The sequence below is a fragment of the Episyrphus balteatus genome, chromosome 1 (assembly GCF_945859705.1).
Source record: "Episyrphus balteatus chromosome 1, idEpiBalt1.1, whole genome shotgun sequence".
Lineage (NCBI taxonomy): Eukaryota > Metazoa > Arthropoda > Insecta > Diptera > Syrphidae > Episyrphus > Episyrphus balteatus.
Window position 1 is genome coordinate 114799179 of NC_079134.1, and position 24777 is coordinate 114823955.

Below are 24777 nucleotides of genomic sequence, written 5' to 3' on the forward strand. Positions count from 1 at the left end.
TCATCCAGGTGCTAGTACCTATATCGCAAGTAAAAAATATAACTTCAATCGGTTGGGCTTATAATAATGATATAGTAACTTAAGACTTGAAGAGTTTTTGTCTTTAGAATTTCGAAACTTTTTCGCCTGTGAGCAATCAGCAATTATCAGCAAATTAGCAGAATACGGAATGCTATACGCAAATTCAGAATATTTGATGAAAAGGCGAACACATTTCCATAATAAAATTCTTAGCTGTGACATTAAATGTGTTCACTGACGCTATGCTGGACTGTTCTAGGCAGAAAAGAACAGCTTTTTGCTGTTCATTGAGTTTTTTTCTGTGCCGAACTGTTCTAGTTTGCTGCTCATTGACAAATCTAGAACAGTTTAGAACAGGATTTTCTGTTCTTGCTTTTGAGTCAGATCAGGTTAGAACAGATTCATGAGAAGAGTCGAAATCAAAGCTGTAATTTTTTGTTTTTGTTTTGATTTAACTGTGCGAATATTTCTCGGGTGCTCGTGGTTTTTATAACTAAAAACAATTTTTAATTATATTTTTCGTAGTAAAAACACAAAAAAATAGAAAAAATAAACGAGAAACGATTAACAAAAAATTCATATACTTTACAATGTGTTTGTTTTTTTTTAATTTTGACAACTGACGTTTAAATGACTGTTCTTACTTGTTCTGACGTTTCTCACGAAACTGTGCTGTCCTGTTCTGATCTAGAAAAATCCTCGGTGAACACAACTCAACTATTATTATTATTCTCAACGTCATATAGGTATAATACGATAGCATTTAAGGACATGTTTACTTTATTTTACTTACTTTCTTTATGTACACACAAAACATCTTTTGTTTTTTTTTTTTTTCAGATCGAGTTTCCATCTTTAATTGCAATACAACGTGGTCACGTTTACATCGGAAACTGTCCTAAATTGTGCTTTTTAAAAAAGGTATTGTTTCTTAAGTATTTTTAGTAAACCATGATTTTACCATCACTTTTAATTCGGTAGATCAATTGGGAACGTATGACCTTAACATCAGGGGAGAATCACATATTTCCAGCAGAACAATCTTCATGTGATCTTGCTGACTGCTTGGGTTGTGATTACTGTTGGTCATACAGAGCCTGCCAAAAGTTTGAAAATTCTAATTTATTTAATCTAGCACGGTAAAAAAAATAAACACATATTGGCCGCCCGAAAAATACAAGATCGTATATGAAAAAAAAACGGGCGTTTGAGATTTAACGAACAAAAAACTCGATTTCAAATAAATAGTGGAGTAACTAAAGCAAATTATTAGAGAACCCGGCCGAACAGGGGGTCAATTCCCGTTCTGTGATATTTTGAAATGAAAACAATTAAAGAAAATTCCCAGTTTCACACTAAATTCAATTCTTGATTTGTGAAAGAAATAAAACAAATGTCTAAAGCATAGTATATACTTCTGGTGAAGTGAACGTGAACACATCGCAGCTTGTGAAAATTTAACATTCATCGCTGGTACACACGTCTAATTCATTCATCTCACGAATACGCACACAATAAACAAAATACACACAATCCTTTTTTTCATCAATTTTCAAATTTATTTGTTCGAAAAAATATAAAGGAGGTTCTATGCCTCCTCCTCATGCTAAAATTCAAAATTTTAATTAATTCATCTGTGTGAAAGAGATTCCCGTACATTTTGCTCGTGAACTACTTCATCGCTCGTGGAGCAAAACTCACGTCAAACGTTCACGGGTGAACCCAAATACAAATTTGTATGGATTCACGACTTGCTTCACCTGTATGTACCAGGCTTAAATCGAATCTTCTTGTAGACAGTACAACAAGAGAATAGCAACAACATTCTGGTTGCGATTTTGACCACCGCAAGTGTCCGAAAACAGAGAGACTGATTTAACGTGTTCTGGAAGCTGATGGAGGTATTTGTACAAACATGTCCCAATCTCAACACTTCCTCTTTTCCCATTAATCTCTGACCAGGTATAGCAATATGCATTGTTAGGTGGACCACCACATAAATCGTGAGATTATAACAGCATAGCTTGCGACTGTAATACATGGGTGAAAAATCACTGCACGGAATTTGTAGTACACTTTGGAGATCAAAAGTGGCTGTAACAAAAGAATGATCTCGGGTGGCTAGTTCTTTGTCATTAGCTTTAATCGCAAGAGCTTCCTTTTCCCTTTCTTTGTGCAAATAATACTCAGCTTCCAGTTCATGCTTTTCTTCGTTACTTGCAGTTGCAGCTAAGTACTTCGCACAAACAGCACACTGGTCTTTTTTTGGCTTAAAAATGACAGATTGTACTCCTTTGCAAAAATCCTTCTATAAGTTGTAAGACTTACTGCCTTCTGGTTTTGCGACTTTCTTTCATTTTGGTACAACTCATACATTTAAGCAGTTGACAGTGTTGAATCGAGGTATTTTCTTTGTGAGGATTTTCGACAAAAGTGAGATTCCATCACTGGAAAGCTCTCAATATAGTAGGAGAGCTAGTGGCACATTTGACTAAGGTAGCTCTTGTAAGGCTAAAATTTCTTACAGTGGTAATTTTTAACATGCTAAGTAAAAAAATCTTGGTCTGGCAGGCCTCAGCGGTGCACATCATATATATATATGACCTTGAAAGTGTAAAAAAAATTTAAAAAAAAAAAATGCTCTTGTAAGGCTGAAATTTTTATAGAATTTAGTTTACCCATCGAGAAGAACAAAAAAAAAATTGCCAGACTTTTTTGAGGTGCACAAGTGCCTGCCAGACTAACTTAAAGGTGCGAAGTTTACATGCATTAAACGAAACTTTATTCTGTAAAGTCGAAATTTATATATGTGTTTGTCCAAGCGATTTTAAGAAGAACTGTGCAATTACAGCCGGTCCTGGCCGATATAAGTCCTAGTTAGGTGAGTGGAAAGATGCAACTTTCTAAAAAATGACTTAAAATCCAATAAAAAATATTTAAAAACAACGGCAACACTTACAGTTATGAGTGATACTTTTTTTAAAAGGTTAAGTTGTACACTTAATTTTAAATTTTAAAACAAAATATTTTAATCAATCGTTTTTGAAATAACCAATTTTAAAGTTAATATTTGGGAAAAAAAAAATCATGTGTGCAATTCACACGTGGTAGAAGCGAAACCTTAAAAAATAATTTTTCTTGCAAACAAAAAAAAACTGAAAAAATCTACATTTTTTTTAATCTATCACCTTTAAATCCATGTTTTTTTATGACAACCTATATAAATTTTATATCATCTGAAAGCTTATTTCACCTTTTATATGACGTTTCAATCATATTTCTACCATGCCTTCAAAAAAAGTAAGAATTTTTTAAACCCAACTATGCCGAAATTTCAAAGTGAGATTACGGTACTTCCTATACTGGTGGCTGGTCATCGGCAACAGATCTCCACAGGAGTTTTGAGGTATTTTTAAATTTTTTCAATTTAAGATTGTGTAACATGTAGAGCACGTACCGTTATGAGTGATGTATCAAATAAAAGGTTATGTTATTAGCATGCGTATTAAAGTTAAATCAAATTTGTATGTCCACTAGATCAAAAGATATAACGTGTGTTGGAAAAGAACATCTTTTTAACGTTATCTCCGAATTTTGAATATGAAATTAAGGTTTTGAGAAAATTGAAAAATAAGAAAATATAAAAAAATATTAAAAATATAAATAAAACAATAAAAATCTGATAAAAAAATGGTTTTCTTATTTTTCAATTTTCTCAAAACCTAGAAGTCGTAGAGACATGTAGTTTTCAGTGTTTGATAGGAAATTCATTGGATTAATGTTCTGTATCCTTCAATTTTGCTCTTCATTCACAGTCTTGACAATATTATTTTTCAATGTGTTTTTTTAAAGTTTTTTTTCCCAAATATTAACTTTAAAATTGGTTATTTCAAAAACGATTGATTAAAATATTTTGTTTTAAAATTTAAAATTAAGTGTACAACTTAACCTTTTAAAAAAAGTATCACTCATAACTGCAAGTGTTGCCGTTGTTTTTAAATATTTTTTATTGGATTTTAAGTCATTTTTTAGAAAGTTGCATCTTTCCACTCACCTAACTAGGACTTATATCGGCCAGTCTGGCAGGCACTTGTGCACCTCAAAAAAGTCTGGCAATTTTTTTTTTGTTCTTCTCGATGGGTAAACTAAATTCTATAAAAATTTCAGCCTTACAAGAGCAACTTTTTTTTTTAAATTTTTTTTACACTTTCAAGGTCATATATATATATGATGTGCACCGCTGAGGCCTGCCAGACCAAGATTTTTTTACTTAGCATGCTAAAAATTATCACTGTAAGAATTTTTAGCCTTACAAGAACTACCTTAGTCAAATGTGCCACTAGCTCTTGGACTAATATATTTATTGACTGCATTTTTGTCGGCGTCTGATGTTTTTATTCCCGGGGCATGACGACCTCTTTTATCGAATCCTTCCTTTTGCGAAGTTTGCTCCTTTAATAACGGACCTAAAAGGTTCATCGTTTATGGCTATTGTTTTGAGGAAGAAGTTTCGACAAACTCGAGTCTTAGATCCATTTTTCAAAAAAAAATATTTGGTTGCCTGCGTTCTCGATTTTACATTATGCTTCCTTGGTCTTTGTCTTACCGTTTCATTGAACTCTATGCTTCTTAGAATAAAATCCTTTTTTCTGTTGTAATTTCCAATAGTCCAATATTCTTTGCAAATATTTTCTCTTTCATGCTCTGAAAACTTCTCTGTGCATTTGAAGTAGCATTTGCAACAGGTAATAGGTTTTGGAGTTTTTGTTGCAACAATTATATTTTTTTTTAACGTAGAATTTCGTTTCTTTTTCTCTATATTGTACAACCAACTTTCATGATCTGCTTTGTTCCACCGACTTCGTTTCTTTGGTTGTAAAGCTATATGTTCAGATGAATCGGAGGAACTTCTATCACAAGGCAAATAATTTTCATCTATATCCACGTCATCGTTATCAAAATCAAGATCTTCCTGTTGATACTAATTACACCAAATTTACATTAGTCTAAAAACTTTTTGAGGGGGTTAATTCTGGCCAAATACTCACTTCTACTTTATTAGAAATCACATTAACAACATTAGAGCTGAGAGCTATTGGGCATCTATTTATACATTAAAACAAATATTAAAAACAATTGCTATAGCCATAGTTTGAATTTTACCTTGGCATAAGACTCTATCACAAACATTCACGGCTCTAAAAACTTACGAGTGAAATAAAATTCAGTGGAAAAAATGATGGAAAATCTCTTTCCGTTGCTTCATTAAAGTATTACTGAAGATCCATAAGTTAGTTTCAAATAAAACTAAAACCTACAAATTATACCAAACAAAACTCCCTAAGTCCACATTGGCGAATATTTAAAATAAATTGGATCTAGGGAGTTTTCATTCTGTATAGATTTAGATTGGTAGTAATAGAACCTAGCCATTCGGGAGCTTTAACAAATCGTAGATTAAGTTATTTGAATAAATATGGCGTATTTATCTCATTTTTGCCAAAAATGGACTTAGGGAGTTTTCATTGAACGGCAACGATATTTTTCTCGCAAATGAAAGTTTTTTTCATGTAGTACTTTTTAGTACACATTGAGTTTGAGAATCGCATAAGGGGTGTCTGTAAAGTGATACGGTAAAAAATAAAATGATATTATTTTTATCACTTCACAGCTTCACAGATAGGGAATTGGCCCCCAGCTCTGATTTTGATGATCTTTTTTTTCAAACGTTTGAAAAAAAAGATCATCAAAATCACAGCTGTTCGGCCGGGTTCTCTAATATTGTCATTTTTGAGCTTTAGTTACTCTACTAAAAATAAAAGCATGTTTTTATTAAATCGTGAATGAGAGAAAAATGTTGATAATACTTAGACCGTGACAGTTAAACCGTTTAACTGTTCATTATGTCAATTTGGAACGTATTGTGAACGTGTTGATCAACCTAGTGTGAACACAGCTTTAGGCTAACATATGCATTATGCGTAATTGCGAAAATGTTAAATTTGAATTGTTTTGAGAAACAACGATGTAGTTCTCGGGCGACACGATATACTAGAAAAATAGAATAATCGTCTGAATATTTTAAATCTCTTACTTTTACAGCGGTAATACTCAATGTAGTCAACATTGCCTTGGCGGATGCTGGAATGATACGCTCATAGGATGTAATGTTTGCAAAGGAATCACAGATCACGGAGAGTGTGTAGGTGAATGTCCTCCTGATATGTAAGTATGACTAAAAGTTAAAGCAGATAGACTCTATTAACTCTTATGCTATTTTTTTTTTAAGTAAGACCTCTTTTGGTGTTATTTTCGAGTAAAATTTTCCCTTGAGAGAGACCATTTAGACCATTTGTATTTAAATTTTTGTTGGCATCGAATGTATTTTCTTTTTAGTAATTACTACTGCAGGTACGTTCTTTTATGTATCTATGTAGGTATAGTGTGTTCTTTTACACTTTTTAATCGTTGCCATAAGTCAATGATATTTAAGTAGGTATAACTTTTAATCGCACATTTTTTTTTTACTTGCTATATTATAGCACAGATAATATAATCATAATTTAATAATTAATTTTTTTAATAACACTGCACAACAAGGTTTTGGATGAATAAACTATACAATACTTTTCCAATGGTTTTTGGTGTGCTGAACTCGAAGCCGGAGTCAGAAACATTCTATCAGCTCTAGTTTTTGAAATATTGCCATTAGAAAATGCAAAAACACGTTTTTTGAGGTTATGCTTTGATGTGAAGTACCTTATTTTGGCATACTTTTTAACGGTTTCTATAAGAACTGTTTTTCTTCTTTGAAAATCTGTTTAAATCTTTCCGATATCTGCTTTATTATCTGAGATATCTTAAGATTAAGTACGTGTGTTTTGGCTTATTTTATCAATAACGTTATTTCAAACTGCAGTAACTTCAAATTAAAATATCTCGGATTATAAAAAAGATATCCCAAAGATTTAAACAGATTTTTAAAGAAGAAAGGCAATTCTTATACAAACCTTCACAAAAAGTGTTGCAAAAAAATTCCCACACATTGCAGCATAACTTCAGAAACAGGTGTTTTTGCATATTCTAACGGTAATATTTAAAAAACGGGAGCTGATAGAATATTTCTGAATTCGGATTTGAGTTCAGCACACCAAAAACCTTTGGAAAAGTATTGTTTGGTTAATTCATCAAACAAAAAGCTTAATTTTGTTGTGCAGTGTAATTTATGATCTGTGATTATAGGTATCTATATATGTAGAGCAAATTTAGGATTCGTAAAGAAAGTCAAACTCGAGACATGACATTTAGTTTTTAAGACCTTTTTCAATACCCATTAATTAGTTTTTAATATTTCGCTTTTATTTCACAGTATTTAAATATTTTATTTATTATTAATTTCGAATATTTTAATTTATTATAAGATAATTTGAAGACGAAAAAACATTGGCCCTTAGTAACAGAGCCGAATTTAGTAGAACTCGATTTTAAGAAAAAAAGAAGTCTTAAACTAAGTAGATTTTAAAGTTTCTTACTTATAATTTTTTAGTAAAACCGAGTTTTCACTAAATTAAGCTCTATTATTAAGGGTTATTGTCTTGTCAAATATGCTTTCATGGAATTTTCCTATGGTTGAAACTTGAAAGTTTTGCTATAGGTAGTTCGGTAATTTATTATATCATTTTTAAGATCCTTCTTTTTGACAAATTTCATGAGAATAATCCACACCAATAATTTTTTAACAATTATTGACCATTTTCCACGAAGAAACACGAAGAAATTTGTTATTTTTCAATTTATAATTTTTTCAAATGACATTTTATAAACTAAAAGAACAAATTTCCTGTTTACTGCGATTGAAATATAAAAATTAAAGGCCGATCTGACAGATTGGTGCCCAAGTCCATTTTTGACAAACAAATTTTGACAACGTTCGGAAGATATTACCTTATTATATGTACTCAGAGGCGGCGCTAGACCAAAATGAGGCGTGTGCTAGAGTAAATTTTCGGGGCCCCTGAGAAAATGAATTTGGACTATTATTTTGAAAAAAAGTATCAAATCTTCCGTCCAAGTTCAAGTTCAAAATTCTAATAACAAACTTAAGGGGTTATCTAGTTGTAAGTGCAAAAAAAAACTTTTTTTGTGGATTTTTTGTGAAGAGGCATTTAATTATATAGAAAATTTAATGTATTAAAAGAATTCAATGTGTATTTAAAAAAATATTGGGTTCCGTAACTTTTGTAGAAGATCTCCTAGACGACCTCAAAAAAAAAGGTGTCTGGCGGTGAGCAAACTTTCTCCCAAACGGCTGAAGTAATCGGCTTTAAATTTTTACACAATTTTCTTAGATACTTTTGTCATGTAATGAAGGAAGGAAAAAGGTTTTTGACAATAATTCGATTTTTAAAGCCACTTTAAAGTGTAAATTTTCGTAAAAAAAAACGATTTTTTTCTTTGGGAAGCCGCCATTTTGTCAAAAATCAAAATTTTGACTATTTCTTCGTTCATTACCTGCATTCGTCTATCCTGAAAATGAATCTTTTGGTTTTTTTAATTTTGAGTGACTTGGATCAGAGATATCTTGCTCACCACCAGATACCTTTTTTTTGGAGGTCGTCTAGGAGATCTACTACAAAAACAACGGAACCCAATATTTTTTTAAATACATAGCGAATTCTTTTAATACATTTAATTTGCTATGTGTATATGTATTCTTTATGTTTATATAATTAAATGCCTCTTCCCCAAAAATCCACAAAAAAGAAGGATTTTTTGCACTTACAACTAGATATAACCCCTTAAGACAAAACGTTTCATTTCAATGTAAGCCCTGTTCCTTTGGGAGGTGGCAAAGTACTACTAGTATTTTACTAGCGATTCCCAAGACAGTAGATGATAGTCCTAGATTAACCAAAACATCTACTATTAGAAGACTACCACTTCCAATGGAACAGGGCTGTAGATGAAAAACAAAATGAACGACTCGATCTCACGAACTTTTTCTTAAGTTTCAGATTCCTTTAATTTTTAAAACTTTTTATATAAATAAGATTTTTCGTTAAATGTTCTGAAACGTACATATCAAAAAAAATAATTCGTTCTTCAAATCAAACAAAATCGACATCTAGAATGAATTTCAGCAAATTGATTTCTTTTATTAGGGCGCGTTTTTAGAAAAAATCAAAATCGTTAGAAATCGCTATAAACATTTTTCGGAAAAAAACTATTTTAAGAAAAAATGATATGAAATTTTGCAGAAATTTTTAATCTACATTCCAAATTTCATAAAAATTAAATGCAAAATTTTCTAAAATTTGACTATTCAAATAAAAATCAAACTTTCTTCATCAAAATAAAAACTAACACTTGATTGCTTTTTTGATTAAATTGTAATTTTCTAAAATTGGTATAGTATAATATAGCTATTTATTTTAATGTAGAAATTCTTGTTTTAGTCAGTTTCTCGGTTTCTTTTTTAGAATATAAAAATATCAATTGAATTACCAATTGGAAAATGGGAATAAGTCCATCTCATCTTATTGTTGGCAAAACGCAAATAACTGCAAAACTTCATTATTTGATGGTTCTAAGAATGTGGTTAGGCTAGTCTCACGTTATTCTTAAAATTTGAAAATTTACACTTTTCAAACAACCTGTAATATAGCTGAGTGCCATTGCTATATTAAAATAAAAAAGTTAAAATTTATCAGTAGGAAGAAGGAAATAAGGTCGGGATTTGTTTCTTTCTTTAAACTATTGTTTTTTTTTAAATCACTTGTATATGTATATGATTTCTATTAGAAAATCGTTTTTTTTTTCTTTCTTTTGTATAGAGACAAGATTAACATCAAAATGTAATTTTAGGAATATTGAGGACTTATTGCTTCTTTTAAATGGTGATTCAATTTTGCTTTTTAGTTGAAGAAGAAGAGACCGGAAAAAACCAAGGGGCTCCCCCTGCTAAATACAGGAAGATATATAAAAAATTGAAATTGTTTTTGTTGATGTTTTTCCTCTGTTAGATACTTATCAATCATTAAATATTTTTTTTACGAAATAACTGAGAAAAACATAAATTATTCGCATGTTTGTTTGAGCAAAATCTTTGGTTTAAAACAGTTTTTTGAAGTTTGGTGGATTGTAAATCCGTCCGTATTTTGAAACATCAATGAATCCGCAAAATGAGTTCGAATACCTACGAAATTTCGAACAGCGAAAATTCGAAAATTCCACTGAATAAAATGGTCCTTTTTAATCATTAAATTGGCGGCGGAAAACAGAAATGTTCTTAAGTCCTACGTAACAAAGTGTTTAAATTGTATAAATAGAAAGTGTAAAAAATCAGTTTATATAAATTGCGAGCGTAAGCGAGCAAAGAATTTTATTTAAGGGAAATAAAGTTTACCCATTCTTAACCTTTACAAAAACTTATTTCATACAATTTTAAATACCTATACAAAATTGAAAAATAGAAAAAAGAAAAAAAAAACTGTTTTTTATCACTGAGATTTTGTATTTTTTAAATTTAATTGGGAATTTTATAAGCAAAATTTTAGATAATCCAAGTTGCTTGGCAAACTAATTATTTGCTTCACTTGAGAAAAAAAAAAAAACAAACAATAATCTTAAATTGTTTGATTTATTTTTTATTTCCTACTTTTGCAAAAAGTGGCCAATGTATGCTTCGACTCATCTCGATGGAATTATGGAAATCGAGTGGAAACAAGCCAATTTCAATTATTTGATTGTTTTGAATAAAGAGAAGAGACATGGTTTTTCGGATTCTATTATTTGTGAGACATTTTCATTTAGCGACCGCGGGGCTCCTCTAAGCGCGGGGCCGTGTGCGGGGGCACACTCCGCACACCCCTTCCGCCGCCTCTGTATGTACTGTGTACGTTATTAACGTTTCTGTCCATTATAAGGTCTGGAAAAAAACTATACACTTATAAAATATATTTTTATTCTTTTTTATGATAAAACCCTTTTTAAACAGTGTTAATAATATTTATTTTGATAGGTACTATTCTGAAAATCATCAGCGTTGTTACACAAAAGAGGAATGCTATAGTTTAAGATTCTATATACTCGGCCGTGAATGCAATAGACAGTGTCCCTCAGGATATAATCGCAGCAGAAGATTGGGAGAGTGCGTAAAATGTGAATCCGAGTGTGTTAGAGACTGTCACCCTGATGAAGGTTATCAAGAATATACTATTTTAAGCCTATCTGACGCAGAAGGTATTAAAGGCTGTCAGCATCTCAAAGGCAGCTTGGTAATCCAGATTGGAGCCAAAGTTGAGGAAGATGATTTGGCTGAATCTTTAAAAAGCTTGCAAATAGTTGATGGATACATTAAAGTATATTAGTATGTTGTTGTTAAAATAAATACTGACTTAGCTCTTAATATTACTTATATCATTGCCTTAGCTCCCCGTTCCTAAGATCGCTGAATTTTCTTCAAAATCTAGAAAAAATCGGAGGAAAACCACTAGAAAATGATACTTTTGCCTTAGTTCTATACAATAATCAGAATCTTCAAGAGCTTTGGAATCCACAGCCAGAAAAGATTGTAGAGTTCGTCAATGGAGGAATCTACTCGTATGCGAATAACAAACTTTGTAACAAAATTGTTCAAGACTTCGATGGCAAGATAATTCACAACAAAGAAAGGGATTTAATCCAGATAAATGACCAAGATGTACTCTGTGAACCTGTTAGATTATATGTTAATGAAAAGGTAAGTTAAGATTTTATTAAATTATACATAAATATAGGTTAATTATTGTTTATAGCTGTTTATGTTTATAGCTGTTTATAGCTGTTTATAGCTATCTAAATAACTCACTAAATCTTTCTATATTGAAGAAATTGAAATCGTTTTTTATTTATCAATCATGTTAATTTATCATAAAATTAATGAAAATGGAGATGGTGTGAAAGGGTGTAAAAGAGGTTTATATAATATGATTTAAAGATATTGGCGCAAAATTTTAAACGATTTTGTAAAATGTTACGGCCATTTTAGTAAGTTAGGTACTAGGTTGAAAAGAAGAATTTGCAAATTTTAAACGATTTTTCTATCTCTTTTTATTATTTCTTAACATTTTACTAAAGTTGAAATAACAAAATGGGTGTTTTAACTTTTAGCAACTTGGTGGAAAAAACTTGGAAGAAGTAGCTATCTTGATTGGATTCTTTTTGGCTTTCATGGTATTGGGAAGTTTTGAATAGCGTGGAGTATTGAAACACAAATTTGCACTAAGAGCAGCTGGCATTTCAGTTGAGATAATAATTCCTAGTTACTGGGTTAGTGCAAAAAGTTAGTCAAATATCATATAGGTATTTAGTTTTTTTTTATCGAAAAAGGGACTTTAATTCACATTTTTTTTTTTTGCTAAAAGTTTTAAATTCTGGTCCTAATTTTGTAAAAAATAGTGTTTTAACTTTTAGCTAGAAGAAGTAGTACAAGTTATTGTTATACAGGGTGTCACGGGATGAGATAAGAAGACTTTGAGGGATGATTCTTGGGTAAATTCTAAGAAAAAAATTGTTCTACAGTAACTCTCTATCTGCAAAGTTGATACCATTTAGCGATGATCGAAGAAAATGCTTACTTTGGCATGCCTTTACTCCGTTAATACTTATGAGAAAAACTTCATTAATGTCTTGATTTTTAGAAGAAACGTGCACTTAGGAAATATTAAAATCTTTTTTAGTTACTTAGATATTAATTTTTAAATGGAATTATTTTTTTCTTACCCATGATAATTTTGACTTTGGGGCCGATAAATGTGTTGTAAAAATAGTGTTTTATAAATTTATTCTTATGAAGAAAACAATAATGAACAAAAGTATTGTTTACAAGTTTGCCAGAAAACTCAGAAAACCAGGCAAAATCTCTAAAAAATGGGTTTTTTTGCTTTATTCAAAATTAAAAAAGGTACGAATTAAAAATTTATTTTTGAAGTTTGAGACGTAAAAGTGCCAAAGTCCTTTTGTCTAGTAGGTACCCAGCGTTTCTTCATCAAGTACTACTACTCTGATTTCTGAGTATAAACAAGTTCCTGTTAATCTGACTTTTCCTATAAAATATGTAAAGAAACATTACTTAGGCGTCAGTTATAGCTATCAGTAAAATCCATCAGTAAAAATTGAAACATCAGGAATCTGAAATCTTTTACTGGTGAGCGTTTATAGCAATCAGCAATAACTCAGCCCTAACTGAACTGTGAACTCAAAAAAATTAAATTAGATTAAGGGCCATGGGCCAATTTTTCAATAGTTAGTTAAACAATCAGTTAGTACTTATAGAGAAAAAATCAATTTTTTAGCAGTCGGATATAGCTTATTCCTTTAATAAAACTTTTAAAAGAGGAATAAAACTATCTGTTTCTTTCAGAGACGAATAAAAAATTATCCTGAACTTTGCAGACACTAGCTGTGTTTTGTTGGTATTTCTATCCGTATCCGCAGTTGCCGTATACATGCATTACAAAAACAACACGCAGCTGCCGATAGGATTAGAAACTAAACCAAGCTGCGGGTAGAATTTTGAGGAGGTATGCAAGTTTACGTATTCCTTTCTCTTGGTGCGTGCATATAAATTTTTGTTCAATGTTGATTTTTTGGAAATCCTAATGCGGATAGAAATGCCAAAAAAACACGCCTAATTTGTCTGCTTAGGTTTGGACAGCCACCAAAGTCGCAAAACTCGTCTGAATTCAAAAAATTAAACGCCAATCGCTTCGTTAAATCAAAATCTACGGGCCATATTTTTTAGTTTTTTTTTACTTGCTCTATATAGGGCAAGTATTGGTTTCGTGTAGAAAAAAAATTGAGGTTTTAATCAAAACCAACATTACGATGATGGAGAAGATCGTCATGCCGTCCGTCGGTCTGTGCGTCTATGCGTCCGTGCGTCTGTGCGTGTATGCGTCTGTGCGTCCATCTGTACATCGAGCTAGGGCTTAAACGGATGAATGTATTTGCTTGAAATTTGGCACAGATGATTTTTGAGTAATTCCCCAGACCCGTTTTTTTAAATATCTCCTTTTTAACGCATATCTCCCATATAACGTTTCGAGGTATTGCAATTTTCTCGAAAACGGCTCTAACGATTTTGATTAAATTTGGTGGACGTAATAGTCTCATTGATTGTAACAAAACTGCGTTTTTAGTTTTTCTAGAAAAATGCGGAGAACGAAAACTTGGCGTTGCCGTTCTTCAAAAATTGACATATTTTTAAGGTTCGTATATATCGTCAAAGCATAAGCCAATTGTATTCAAAATTTACAGACAGGTATTACTTATAATTTTGAAGTGTTAAATGTAACCAAAAAATTAAGTTTTTGAAAAAAAATATAAAATTTATTTTTAGCTTTAGGTATATTTTTTTTTATTTTTTTCTCGAAACTTAACAAAATCATAAATTTCCGATAGATATTTAAGATATCGATACTTTGACCCACAAGAGCAAGTACGTGCGACCCAGCCGTGCATTTTATTTTATTTGTCTTAACAAAAAAGTTATGGCCAAAAAACGCAAAAAAACATAAAAAAAAATTACAAAAATTAATTGAATTCACTCAGTTTTTTTTTTTTAAATCAGTAGTCTTTTTTATGAAAAAACTTATTTTTTTTAAGAAAATAAACTGGGCTTTAATAATAAGCTCAAAAAATTAGAACTCACTTACGTGTTTTTTTTACTTTAATGAAATGATATGATTTTGATTAATCGAAGCGAAAATCGGTCCATTATTACAGTTGTGACATAAGTCCAAAATTGTTTTAATACATTTTTGGTGTTTTTTGCGGTTTTTGGCTATAACTTTTTTGTTAAGACAAATAAAAAAAAAACCAAAAAATATATATGATTTAATGAAGCGATTGCCGTTTATTTTTTTTTTTTTAATCAGACGAGTTTTGCGACTTTGGTGGCTGTCCAAACCTCAGCCCACAAATTGTCTGCAAAGTTCAGAATCATAATAAAAATTATTCTAAGAAATAATCACAACAAAAATATTGTGTCAATTGTCAAAGCTGTTTTGAAGAAAATATCGATAAAAAATAGACCGGAACACAAGAAAACAAAAACAATTATGACTGAAAATGAATATTTTTTAATTTGACATATTTTTTTTTGTTATTCTGTAGAATAGATTTTACTTGATTGAAAAATTCAATGTTTTTATCTGATTGTTTATTACGCCTAGTACGCAGCTGAAGCGAAAAGTCTCCAAAGTCAACAACGAAAATGCTTACGAAAAAATATCATCGAGTATTCTGTCAAAGTCAAAATAAAAAAATTCAAAATTAATTAAAAATCAAGAAAAATCAACAAAAAATAATTTTAAAAGTGAAAAAAAAAACCGTCAACACTGTTCTTGGAGTCAAGAAAAATGCACAGGATAGTAAAAAGTAAGTGACAAATGAATGAAAACTCTCCAATTTTTCGCTAGACCTGCGTACTGAAAAAACGAAAAGCAAAACGAAATTTCTAGTTCAAGATCTCGATCTCGTTAATTAAATTTTGTATAGAAATTTTCGTTTCGCTTCAGCTGCGTACTAGGCGAACCAACAGTTAACTGACTGTTTATTAGAAGATTGAAAAATCGGCTCTTAATGTTTGTTTTATATATGTAGAATGCTTCAATTTTACTTAAATTTCGATTTTTTATTTCTACTAAAAAGGACTGATTATTATATTTATTTAGAAAAAGTGTCGTTGAAAATGTCATTATCAGTATAAATTCAATAATAGCTTGTTGATTACCCAATGCTTCTATAACGGATTTTTCAAATTGTTGCTCTGTAGTAAAAGGCACATTGGTACAGCCAGAATCAGGTGTAGCATTTGATGCCGCAAATTGCATGTGACTTGCTAACCTTTTGACAGACGAGTTTGGAACACTGAAAATAGTGCCGACTGGATATGATTGAGGTTGAAATGGTGATGGTTCATTGGACTTCATAGTTTTGATCGCAGTATTCCAAAACTCCACCTGTTTTTGATGCAAAACAAGATTGAATGCTTTGCATTATTTAATTTCTACCAACAAGCCGCATACTCATCGTCGTTAAACTTCATGCGCATGGCTCCAAATGCTGCCATGCGCTTACGCTCTTCGTCATTCTTTCCCTTTTCCTTCGACACGGTTGCCGTCGGTAAAACACGGTTACGTTGAGCACTTGTTTTAAAATATTAGATGTGTTTCTTATTACCACCGGTCTTAACTAGACAAAAAGACACAGTCGGGGTTAAGCAATTGTTAAATACAACAACACTTTAGCCCCTTGGGCTTAGTTGTTTAGCCCAGAGAATTCTCTGGGCTTAACTTTTTCAACAGATTTAAATCTGTGATTCCAAATCAACTTGTTCGTAAATTGTTTAGAATTTGTTCACAATTATTATTTTAAATACTTATTTAATAGCTAGTCAAACTATTTTTTTCAAAAACACACAAGAAAACCCAAAAGCGAAAAATATAACAATTATATATTTTTTTTGTGTCAGCTGAACATTTTGTGTCGGAACATTTAATATGCAGTGCTGCCAATTTTTCTCGCTAGGCCCCGAGGCGTTTTTTTTTGTCCAGTTAAGTCCGGTGGTAATAAAAAACACACCTATTGTTTTGGCTGTTGTACAAATTGTCCATTGGAGCTGGAATTCGTTGTAACATTTGATTCTTCAGTTGCTTTTTCTTCGGCTTGCGACAAACTAGTAAAATATTGTTTTTGCGTTCGTATTTTCGCTGCTGCAGTCATTTTCTGTTAAAATTTCCTCAGTGAAACATTCATTTTTGTGGTTTTTAGTCGTTTCCATTGCGTTTTGTAATTTCTGGTAGTCACAATTATAAGATGGTAATCCGGAAAGTAAATGTCCATAATATGACCTGAGCTCAAAACATTGGACCGTTTATTTCTATTTTTGACACAGACGAGTAACCACCACCGGTCTGCTTGGCATTATATTTGTCCATAGCAATATGATTGCGAACCGGATAAAAACTGTACTCAAGGATTGTAGTTTCGTTAATGGAGTCGACGGAGTATTTTATGTTAGAAATGCACAATTTCGATTTAATTAATAGTTATACATATACAGACAAAGAGTGTCCTACAGTCACCACCATAGAAAAAAATACTAAATCTATGTCAAAAAATGTATGTGGTAAATTTCTCGTTTTCGCTTCATTCTCAAGTTTAAACGGTTTTTATGTTTTACTGATTTCGACTTAGAATTACTACGAAACCAGGGGTCGAATTACGGCACACGATTACGATCATACGTTAACGTTTTGACTATTTCTGTCTCTATTTAATTATTAGAAAACGATAGGGATACATAGCAACCATTCGTTAACGAACGTATGCCGTAATTCGACCCCAGGGTTTTCGTCTTTAGCGGTGACTGTAGGAAACCTTGTATAATTTATCAAAATAATATAATTACCTATAAATGGGTTGAAAAGACCTGTTTCCACAACTGGCGTATTCATTCCAACATTCTATAGTTTTTGAATGGTGATAAAAATATTTATAGTCATCTATACGCCTACTGCTTCTTGTTTTCTGATTAATTTAATATTCATTGACGACACGGTTTTAAAATGTCGTGAAGTAAAAAACCAAAAAATTTTAAACGATTTAGTAAAATGCTTAAGCCATTTTAGTAATTAACTTAAGTTAAAAATCAGTATGCTCTTTAACTTAGTAACTTATTAAAATAGCCTTAGCGTTTTACTTAATCGTTTAAAATTTTGCGCCATTATTGTTACCTTCTCAGCTGAAAAAAAATAAAAAATCTAAAAAGAATAATTGAAGCGTTTGGATGAAGAAGAGGGTAAGTGACATTTTTTCGATTTTCGGTTTTTTTTTTTTAAATGAGGATGCCTAGCGAAAACTTAAATTTCTCTAATCTATGTCACGCTACGATTCGTATTTTCTTATTAAGCGCTTTAATTTTTGGTATAAAAGGGTAATTAACAAAACTAAAAATAGTATAATATGAGTGGAAGAATGGGGTAGCAGCACTTAACTCCTTTTTGGGTTAAATAAAAAAAGCAAGGCTTTTTCGTCCGAGAAAAAAATCGCATAATATGAGTGGAAGAATGGGGTAACAGCACTTAACTCCTTTTTGGGTTAAATAAAAAAACCAAGGCTTTTTCGTCCGAGAAAAAAAGATAAAGCAGCTTTCTGTTGAGAAAATAAAAAATTTAAAGGAACAAATGATGTTCATGCCAAGGGAACACCACTGGTTTTATGGAAAAGCTTTATCGGAACCATGCGAACAAAAAAATATTCAAAATTAAAAGAAAAACAAATGAATTGTGTTACTTAACCCCTTTGTATTCTTAAAAATTCAAAATACTAATAAGCTTTTTGTGCAAGAAAGAGTTAACTGCTCTTTTTTTGAAAAATTTTGTTTTTTTTTTTTAATATACCAAAGTGCTTTATTGAAATAAAAGTAACATTGTTAAAAAGCTATTATTTTTCTTATTTTATTAGTTCATTCAATTTTATTTATTTACGAAAAAAGTTCTCAACAAAAAACTTTAAGTCCTTATATCTCGAAATGTTGCAAATGTCACTTACCCCCTTCTTCATCCAAACGCTTCAATTATTAAATGTTTTTTTATTTATTTTTGTATTTTAAACAGCAGTTTACATTCCGTTAAGCTTGGATCATATATGTTTACAGGACCCTTTTCTGAATTTCCTGTGCTCATTTTGTATGTAGGTTCTAGTGGAGAGCTGGTAGAAACGAATCCATTTTTAGAAATATACCTATCATTAAATAATTAGATTCCCTAAGGTAAGGTTAGGTTAGGTAGAAATGGCTACCATGATTTTGCAAGGAAACTCCTAAATAAACCAGTTGGAGCTTTAAATGAAGCCGCGAAGGTTTAAGATGTCAGTATGAACTAAATAGTTCACTAGTATCTTCTAAGAAATATTTTTCCAAGAATAATTTACGTCTTCTGGAAAGGGCAGGAGAGTTACAGAACATGGGCACTAGCTTCTTTATATTTCTCTTTTTATTTAGAACTAGTAAATCAGTTGAAGAGGAAACTACTTGTACAAAAACAAATACAGCTGCAGAAAAAAATTATCGAAACACAAAAAGAAAGTTCCAATTGCATAAGTAAGTCGTTGGAAAACTAAATGGAACAATAGTTAAACTGAAAAATTGTGTCCACTCTTTCCGACGAAAAGTCAAAAGAGAGACAATTGCTTCATTGCTCTGAAAAAAGAACTTTAAGCAATGGAGCTAAAAAAATTTCAGTGTCGTAGCTAATTGCAGAGTAGGTGAAATATGAGTCGATCGAACTCCAGATGGTAAATCCAAAAGCCTTAGGATGTGCAAACGAAAATATTTTTTTTTGTCATTCGAAAATTTTTCAAGAATTTGTAAAATTTGAGATATAAATACAAAAAATTAAAGTACCGAGCTTTTGTATTATAGTTAATTTCACTTTCTGCATTTGAATTTCTTGAAAATAGTTGAACCGGCACAAAAACATTCATTTTTATAAAGAAATTGACAAAATTCTTGAACAAAAATGTTGAGCACGTGTCAATTTTGTATGAATGTGATAACAAAAAAGCTTTCACAGGAAAGAATCACAAAAATGTGATTATCACTGTGACTATCATCTTATGCAGATCAAATTTGTCTTATGTGACTGTCACGTGTCACCGATCTCAAATCACATAAGCCGATTCCACCCGTGGTGGTTTTTTATTTTTTGACAAATTTTTATGACAGTCTTAATTATTTTATTTCCTACAATTTTGTCAATGTCAACTCACCTTTAACTTATTGGGCAGGTTCAGAAACGTTAGGGACTAAATATTTAGGTAATTTCTCGGCCTCTGATTGGTCAACTGTCAAAAAAATCCTTCCAATTTAGGTAATTTTATTGGAAAGCTGACTGGAAAGTTAGGCAAGAAATTTTTCCCTATACAATTAGGAAAGTTTTTTTTGTCAACATGACAGCTGATTGTTTTTAAATATAGAATTGCGTTAGCAAAATGGAATCTATTTGTGTGAACAACGAGCAAAAGTGTATTATCGGTTATAATTAATTAAAGAAAAGTGAAATTTAGTGTCTGCCCCATGCGATATATCTAAAAATTCTTAAATAAATTTCGAAATTTGACAATAACATCAGATCCAAACTAATTTAGTCAATTTACTCAAATTTGCGTTCAGAAAATGACGTTACCTAAATATCTAGTCCCTAATATTTCCTGAACGTGCCCATTTTTTTAATTATTTATTTATTAATTATTAATATTGAGAAATTTTAAATTTATCAAAATATGTTTTGTTAACCCATCATAAAATCTTCAAATATTCATTGCAGAGAGCTACGCAAAATAGTGTTCAAATATCCTGGCTGAAAGAGAAAACAGCTGATGAAGTAGAAGTAATTTATCGTGAATCTCAATATTTCAAAGGCGAAGAAAGTGAACTTGACGATGATGTTTGTATGAGGTACATAAGCTTGTTCAATAAATGAGAGATGTAAAGGAATTTCCGTAAGCCATAAAAAGTGCTGAAACAAAAATTTTAAAAATCTTCTAAATGTCAAATCCAATCTCTAAGTCTAGGTGAATTGTATTAAATAGGGAAGTTGTGGTGAAATTATTGTTTTATTATGTTCCTTGGGGTGCTGAAAACGAATCTGAATCATGGCAACCATTGGCTTATTACTTGAAAAGTGATATTTACCACGAATAACAGTAGAGAAAAATACAAGTAGTTTATGGCAAATGTGTAGATAATCGAACAAGACATCATCATCCGAATCGGGAAGGCAAAAGCTGCGTGCGGTATGTTGTCCAATATCGGTAGAAATAACTCTTTGATCTTCAAGGCCAAGCTTCGACAGTAGTAGAGGAAGAGTCAGCGCAATTTAGATAGAGGTGGAGGGAGGAAAATATTACATCGCTAGAAAGTGTACACAATGGCGTGTGGGTTTTGTTGAAACCCAATGTCCCCTAAGCCTAAGGGATAACCCATTTATGTACCTAGTAGGCGGAGAACCTAAGTAGTAAGTAGCTTTGCATTATTTATTTTTTTGGAAGACTTATGCACCATTTACATGACTGGCAACTTGCCAGTAATTTTGGCACACAACTGTCAAATGCCTTAATATTGCCAAAGAATGAGCTGGTTTTGTTATGGCGCCTTACCATTTTTACTTGCTCTATAGGGCAAGTATTAGTTTCGTGTCGTTTTCGACACGGTTTTAATTAAAACCAACATTAAGATGATGAAGAATTCCAAAAAAGGGGGTCTCCAAATTCCGTCCGTGCGTCTGTGCGTCCATCTGTACACATTTCCACAGCCTAAACGGGTGGACGGATTTTCTTCAAATTTGGTACAGATGATTTTTATAGAATTCTGAAAGCTGTTTTTTTTTTTTGTTTTTTTTTTTATATCACGCCTAGAAAGTGTACCTCCCATACAAATTTTTCAATTCAAACAAAATAACTCGAAAATGGCTCTAACGATTTTGATTAAACTTTGCAGACGTAATATTCAAAGCAATTGTATTTTTATTTTTTCCAAAAAAAAAGTTAACTAACAAAAATTTTTTTTTCATTCAACAAAATTTTGCTCAAATGTCGGCTCTTCCCCAACATAAACAAAATTTCTTTATAATTATATAGAGACAGCTCTTGCAAGTAAACTAGCATAAAAGTGTTTTGAACTGTAAGAGCAAGTACGTGCGATTCAGTCGTGCATTTTATTTTTAATGGCAGAACTTTTATACAACGAAAATAATAATGGTAACAAAATGGCAAAATTACTTGCAAGTTGCCAGTCGTGTAAATTCGAAATTATATGTTTCACTTTAAAGACCAATAAAAATTTTAACACTTTGACAAAAAGCAAGGTTTTTCGACGCTCTTTTGAGTGAAAACTACTATTTGAACCACAAAAAAATAGATACATACCTACCCTTTTGTATTTTTATTCTATACGAATTTGTTTGCCATCAGAAATATTGTTGCACAGATTCAGATTCGGGTTCAGCATAAACAAAAAACAATTACACCAGAATTTTCCACTTTTATATAAGTCTGAATACGATTTAAATGGGCTATCTTTTCAAAATCCAAATCCAGAAAAATAATTCCTTTACTCCTTATTCATTGGTATTGCTTTAAAATAACTAAAAATAATAATTTTATTTTTTCAGAGTTCACTGGCAACGAGATTTAATGTTCAAAACTGATGTTGAGCCAGAAAATTCAACTCATTTAACCTATTTCATATCCAATCTAACGTCCTATACTTTTTATGATTACTTTGTAAAAACCTTTGAAAAGAAAGACTCTTACTCTGCAAGGTCTCATGTTCAAAGGTTTTTAACAAAACCAGATTTTCCCACGCCACCCCAACTTATAACATATGACAAAAAATTTGATAATATTACATTTATGTTTATTCCACGAAATAAATCAAGAGAAGTCGTTAAATATTATATTCTAGAGTCATACGAACTGACCAATGATCTAGAAACCTTAGACACAAGAGACTACTGTCTATCGCCTGTGATACACTATGCAGAAAGTGGCTTAGAAGATTTCGATGACTGTTGTCAAAGAAAACGAGAAAAGCTAGAAGATGACGAGTTCAAAAGCGATATGGAAGCTAAATTCGTATGCAGTATGAGCTCAAAGCCAAATTGTCATCCTATGATAAAGAATGCTTTTGGGACAACGATCACGCTAATTGACGCCAAAGCGGACAAATTCACACTTGCTAGTTTAAGGCATTTTACAAGATACACCTCCTTTTTATATGCCTGTAATGACATGGGCTGTGGAACTTATTTTATGCACACCGAGAGAACATCATTTGCAAAAGGTTTTAATATAATCACTAATGCACATGGCTGTAGAGATTCAACTACTCAGGAACATATAATAAGATTTTCTGAGCCTCCGACCCCAAATGGAGCTATACTAAATTATTTTATACAATTTCAGGACACAAAACCAGTTAATGTTCCAACGGTGGACTATGGATTCGGCCATTGCATAAGTAGAAAGAAATTTGAAACCAATGGATATAAGGTCACGGTTATATTTAAAGATCTGTATATGCCTAACCAATTTAATATAAGAGTTGTAACCACGGGAGGAAGTGAAGTTAGCAAATGGTTTGATATTGATATTTGTGTACCATCGAAATCGAAAATCACTCCTGTTAAAGTTATGTTGATTGCGGCTGCTGTTATTATATTTGTATTGCTCGTTTGGTTATGCTACCGGAAAGGTTGGTTAAATCTTACACGCTTTCATCCGTGGAGAAGGGGAGCTGAAAGGGTCCGTAATGTTCTGGGAATAGAGGATCGTCAAGCTCTTGTCCCTGTTTTGGATAGGGTGGAGTTCCGCAATAGTTTCTAAGATAAGTAGTAGATGAAGGATAAAGTGACCCTTTAATTGCTTTATTATAGCTCAAAGCAACTTCATAAACTGTATTACCAAACTGTATTACCAATTTAATTTTAATTTAATGATAATAATTGAAATACTGTCCAAAAACATGGTGCATATAAATAAATAAAACATAATATATTTAACTATAAATTACAAAGTAATTGCAGTGTTTTATTGATACATTCAAATAATTTTTATTGATTTAATTGCTTTCTTAAAAAAAAAAATAAAATGCACGTATACTTGCTCTTATGGTAAAAGAAGCTCTTATCTTTAATTTTATAAACAAAAAATTAGGGAAAATTATAATTTGATTTTATTTTTATAACATATTTCTGAGAATGCAAAAAAAGACATAAAATATGTTTTTATAATTAATAAATCATGGTTTTTAATGGCTCTGATTACAAAACGTAGTACCTATGCCATCTGGTTTTTTGTATGAAAACGAATTTTTAGAAAAAAAAAAATTGAAAATAGTTAGAGCCGTTTTTTTTTTTTGAACTTTTTCCAAAATTTTAATATTACGGTTAAATCAGGTTAGTAAGAGATATTCAGAAACCCAAATAACGGTTCTATGGCTTTTATTTCAAAAGTTTGGTCTTATCTTTAAAATTATGCAAACAAATTTATTCAAAATCGATAGAAATATACTTTTCGATTTCCGTTATATTACAGGTACCGTTAGTTTTGGTCCTTAAACAAAAATTTCAATTTACGCTCCAGGGAATCACCTAAAACCACTTTTTGGGCTTTCTCCATCGTAATGTCATGTGTGATTGTTATCTCGAGTTCGATATTTTTTCCGAATCCTTAACTTGCCCTATAGTGCCTATATCGCAAGTAAGAAAATGTTGGGCTATTCTGGGCTAACCTTGGGCAATCGAACCAGGTTTGAAAAAAATTAGCATTTGGAGGTGTCATTTTTTATCAATATTAACGGTGCCTACCTACTTGCCATATGAGGAAAATGAAGAAAAGTTGTTGTTCTCAAAAACGGCTCTAACGATTTTGATTTTAAAAAAATACGTGTATTATCACACACGAGATCTTACTTTTGAAATAAAAAAATACGTTTTAAACAGAATTTAACGGTACCTGTCATAAAAACGTTTTATTGATTTCTGAACATTTGGATTTTTCAAAAATACTTCAATTTTTTTTAATCAATTTTTTTGAAAGTTTAATTTGTTTTTATTTGTGTCGAATAAAATTAATTTTTAAGAATATCATACCAAATCCTCTTTTTATTTAAAAAAAACTATGTAGATGTAGATAAATATGTATTTATTA

General features: G+C 31.2%; 1 protein-coding gene across 2 annotated transcripts in view; it reads left to right on the forward strand.

Moving 5' to 3' along the window:
* The window catches only part of LOC129906553 (insulin-like peptide receptor), a 35871-nt gene extending 12242 nt beyond the window's left edge, over positions 1–23629 (forward strand). The window contains exons 3-10 of one of the 2 annotated variants that reach the window (XM_055982360.1): positions 862–942; positions 1003–1160; positions 6124–6246; positions 11042–11389; positions 11452–11761; positions 20394–20524; positions 22239–22909; positions 23032–23179. In XM_055982360.1, coding sequence (XP_055838335.1) covers positions 862–942; positions 1003–1160; positions 6124–6246; positions 11042–11389; positions 11452–11761; positions 20394–20524; positions 22239–22909; positions 23032–23048 — 1839 coding nt within the window. In that variant the 3' untranslated portion in view covers positions 23049–23179. Of the gene's footprint in view, positions 1–861; positions 943–1002; positions 1161–6123; positions 6247–11041; positions 11390–11451; positions 11762–20393; positions 20525–22238 lie in introns of both variants that reach the window. The other variant, XM_055982359.1, reaches the window with a different exon arrangement.
* Positions 23630–24777: the final 1148 nt, after the last annotated feature.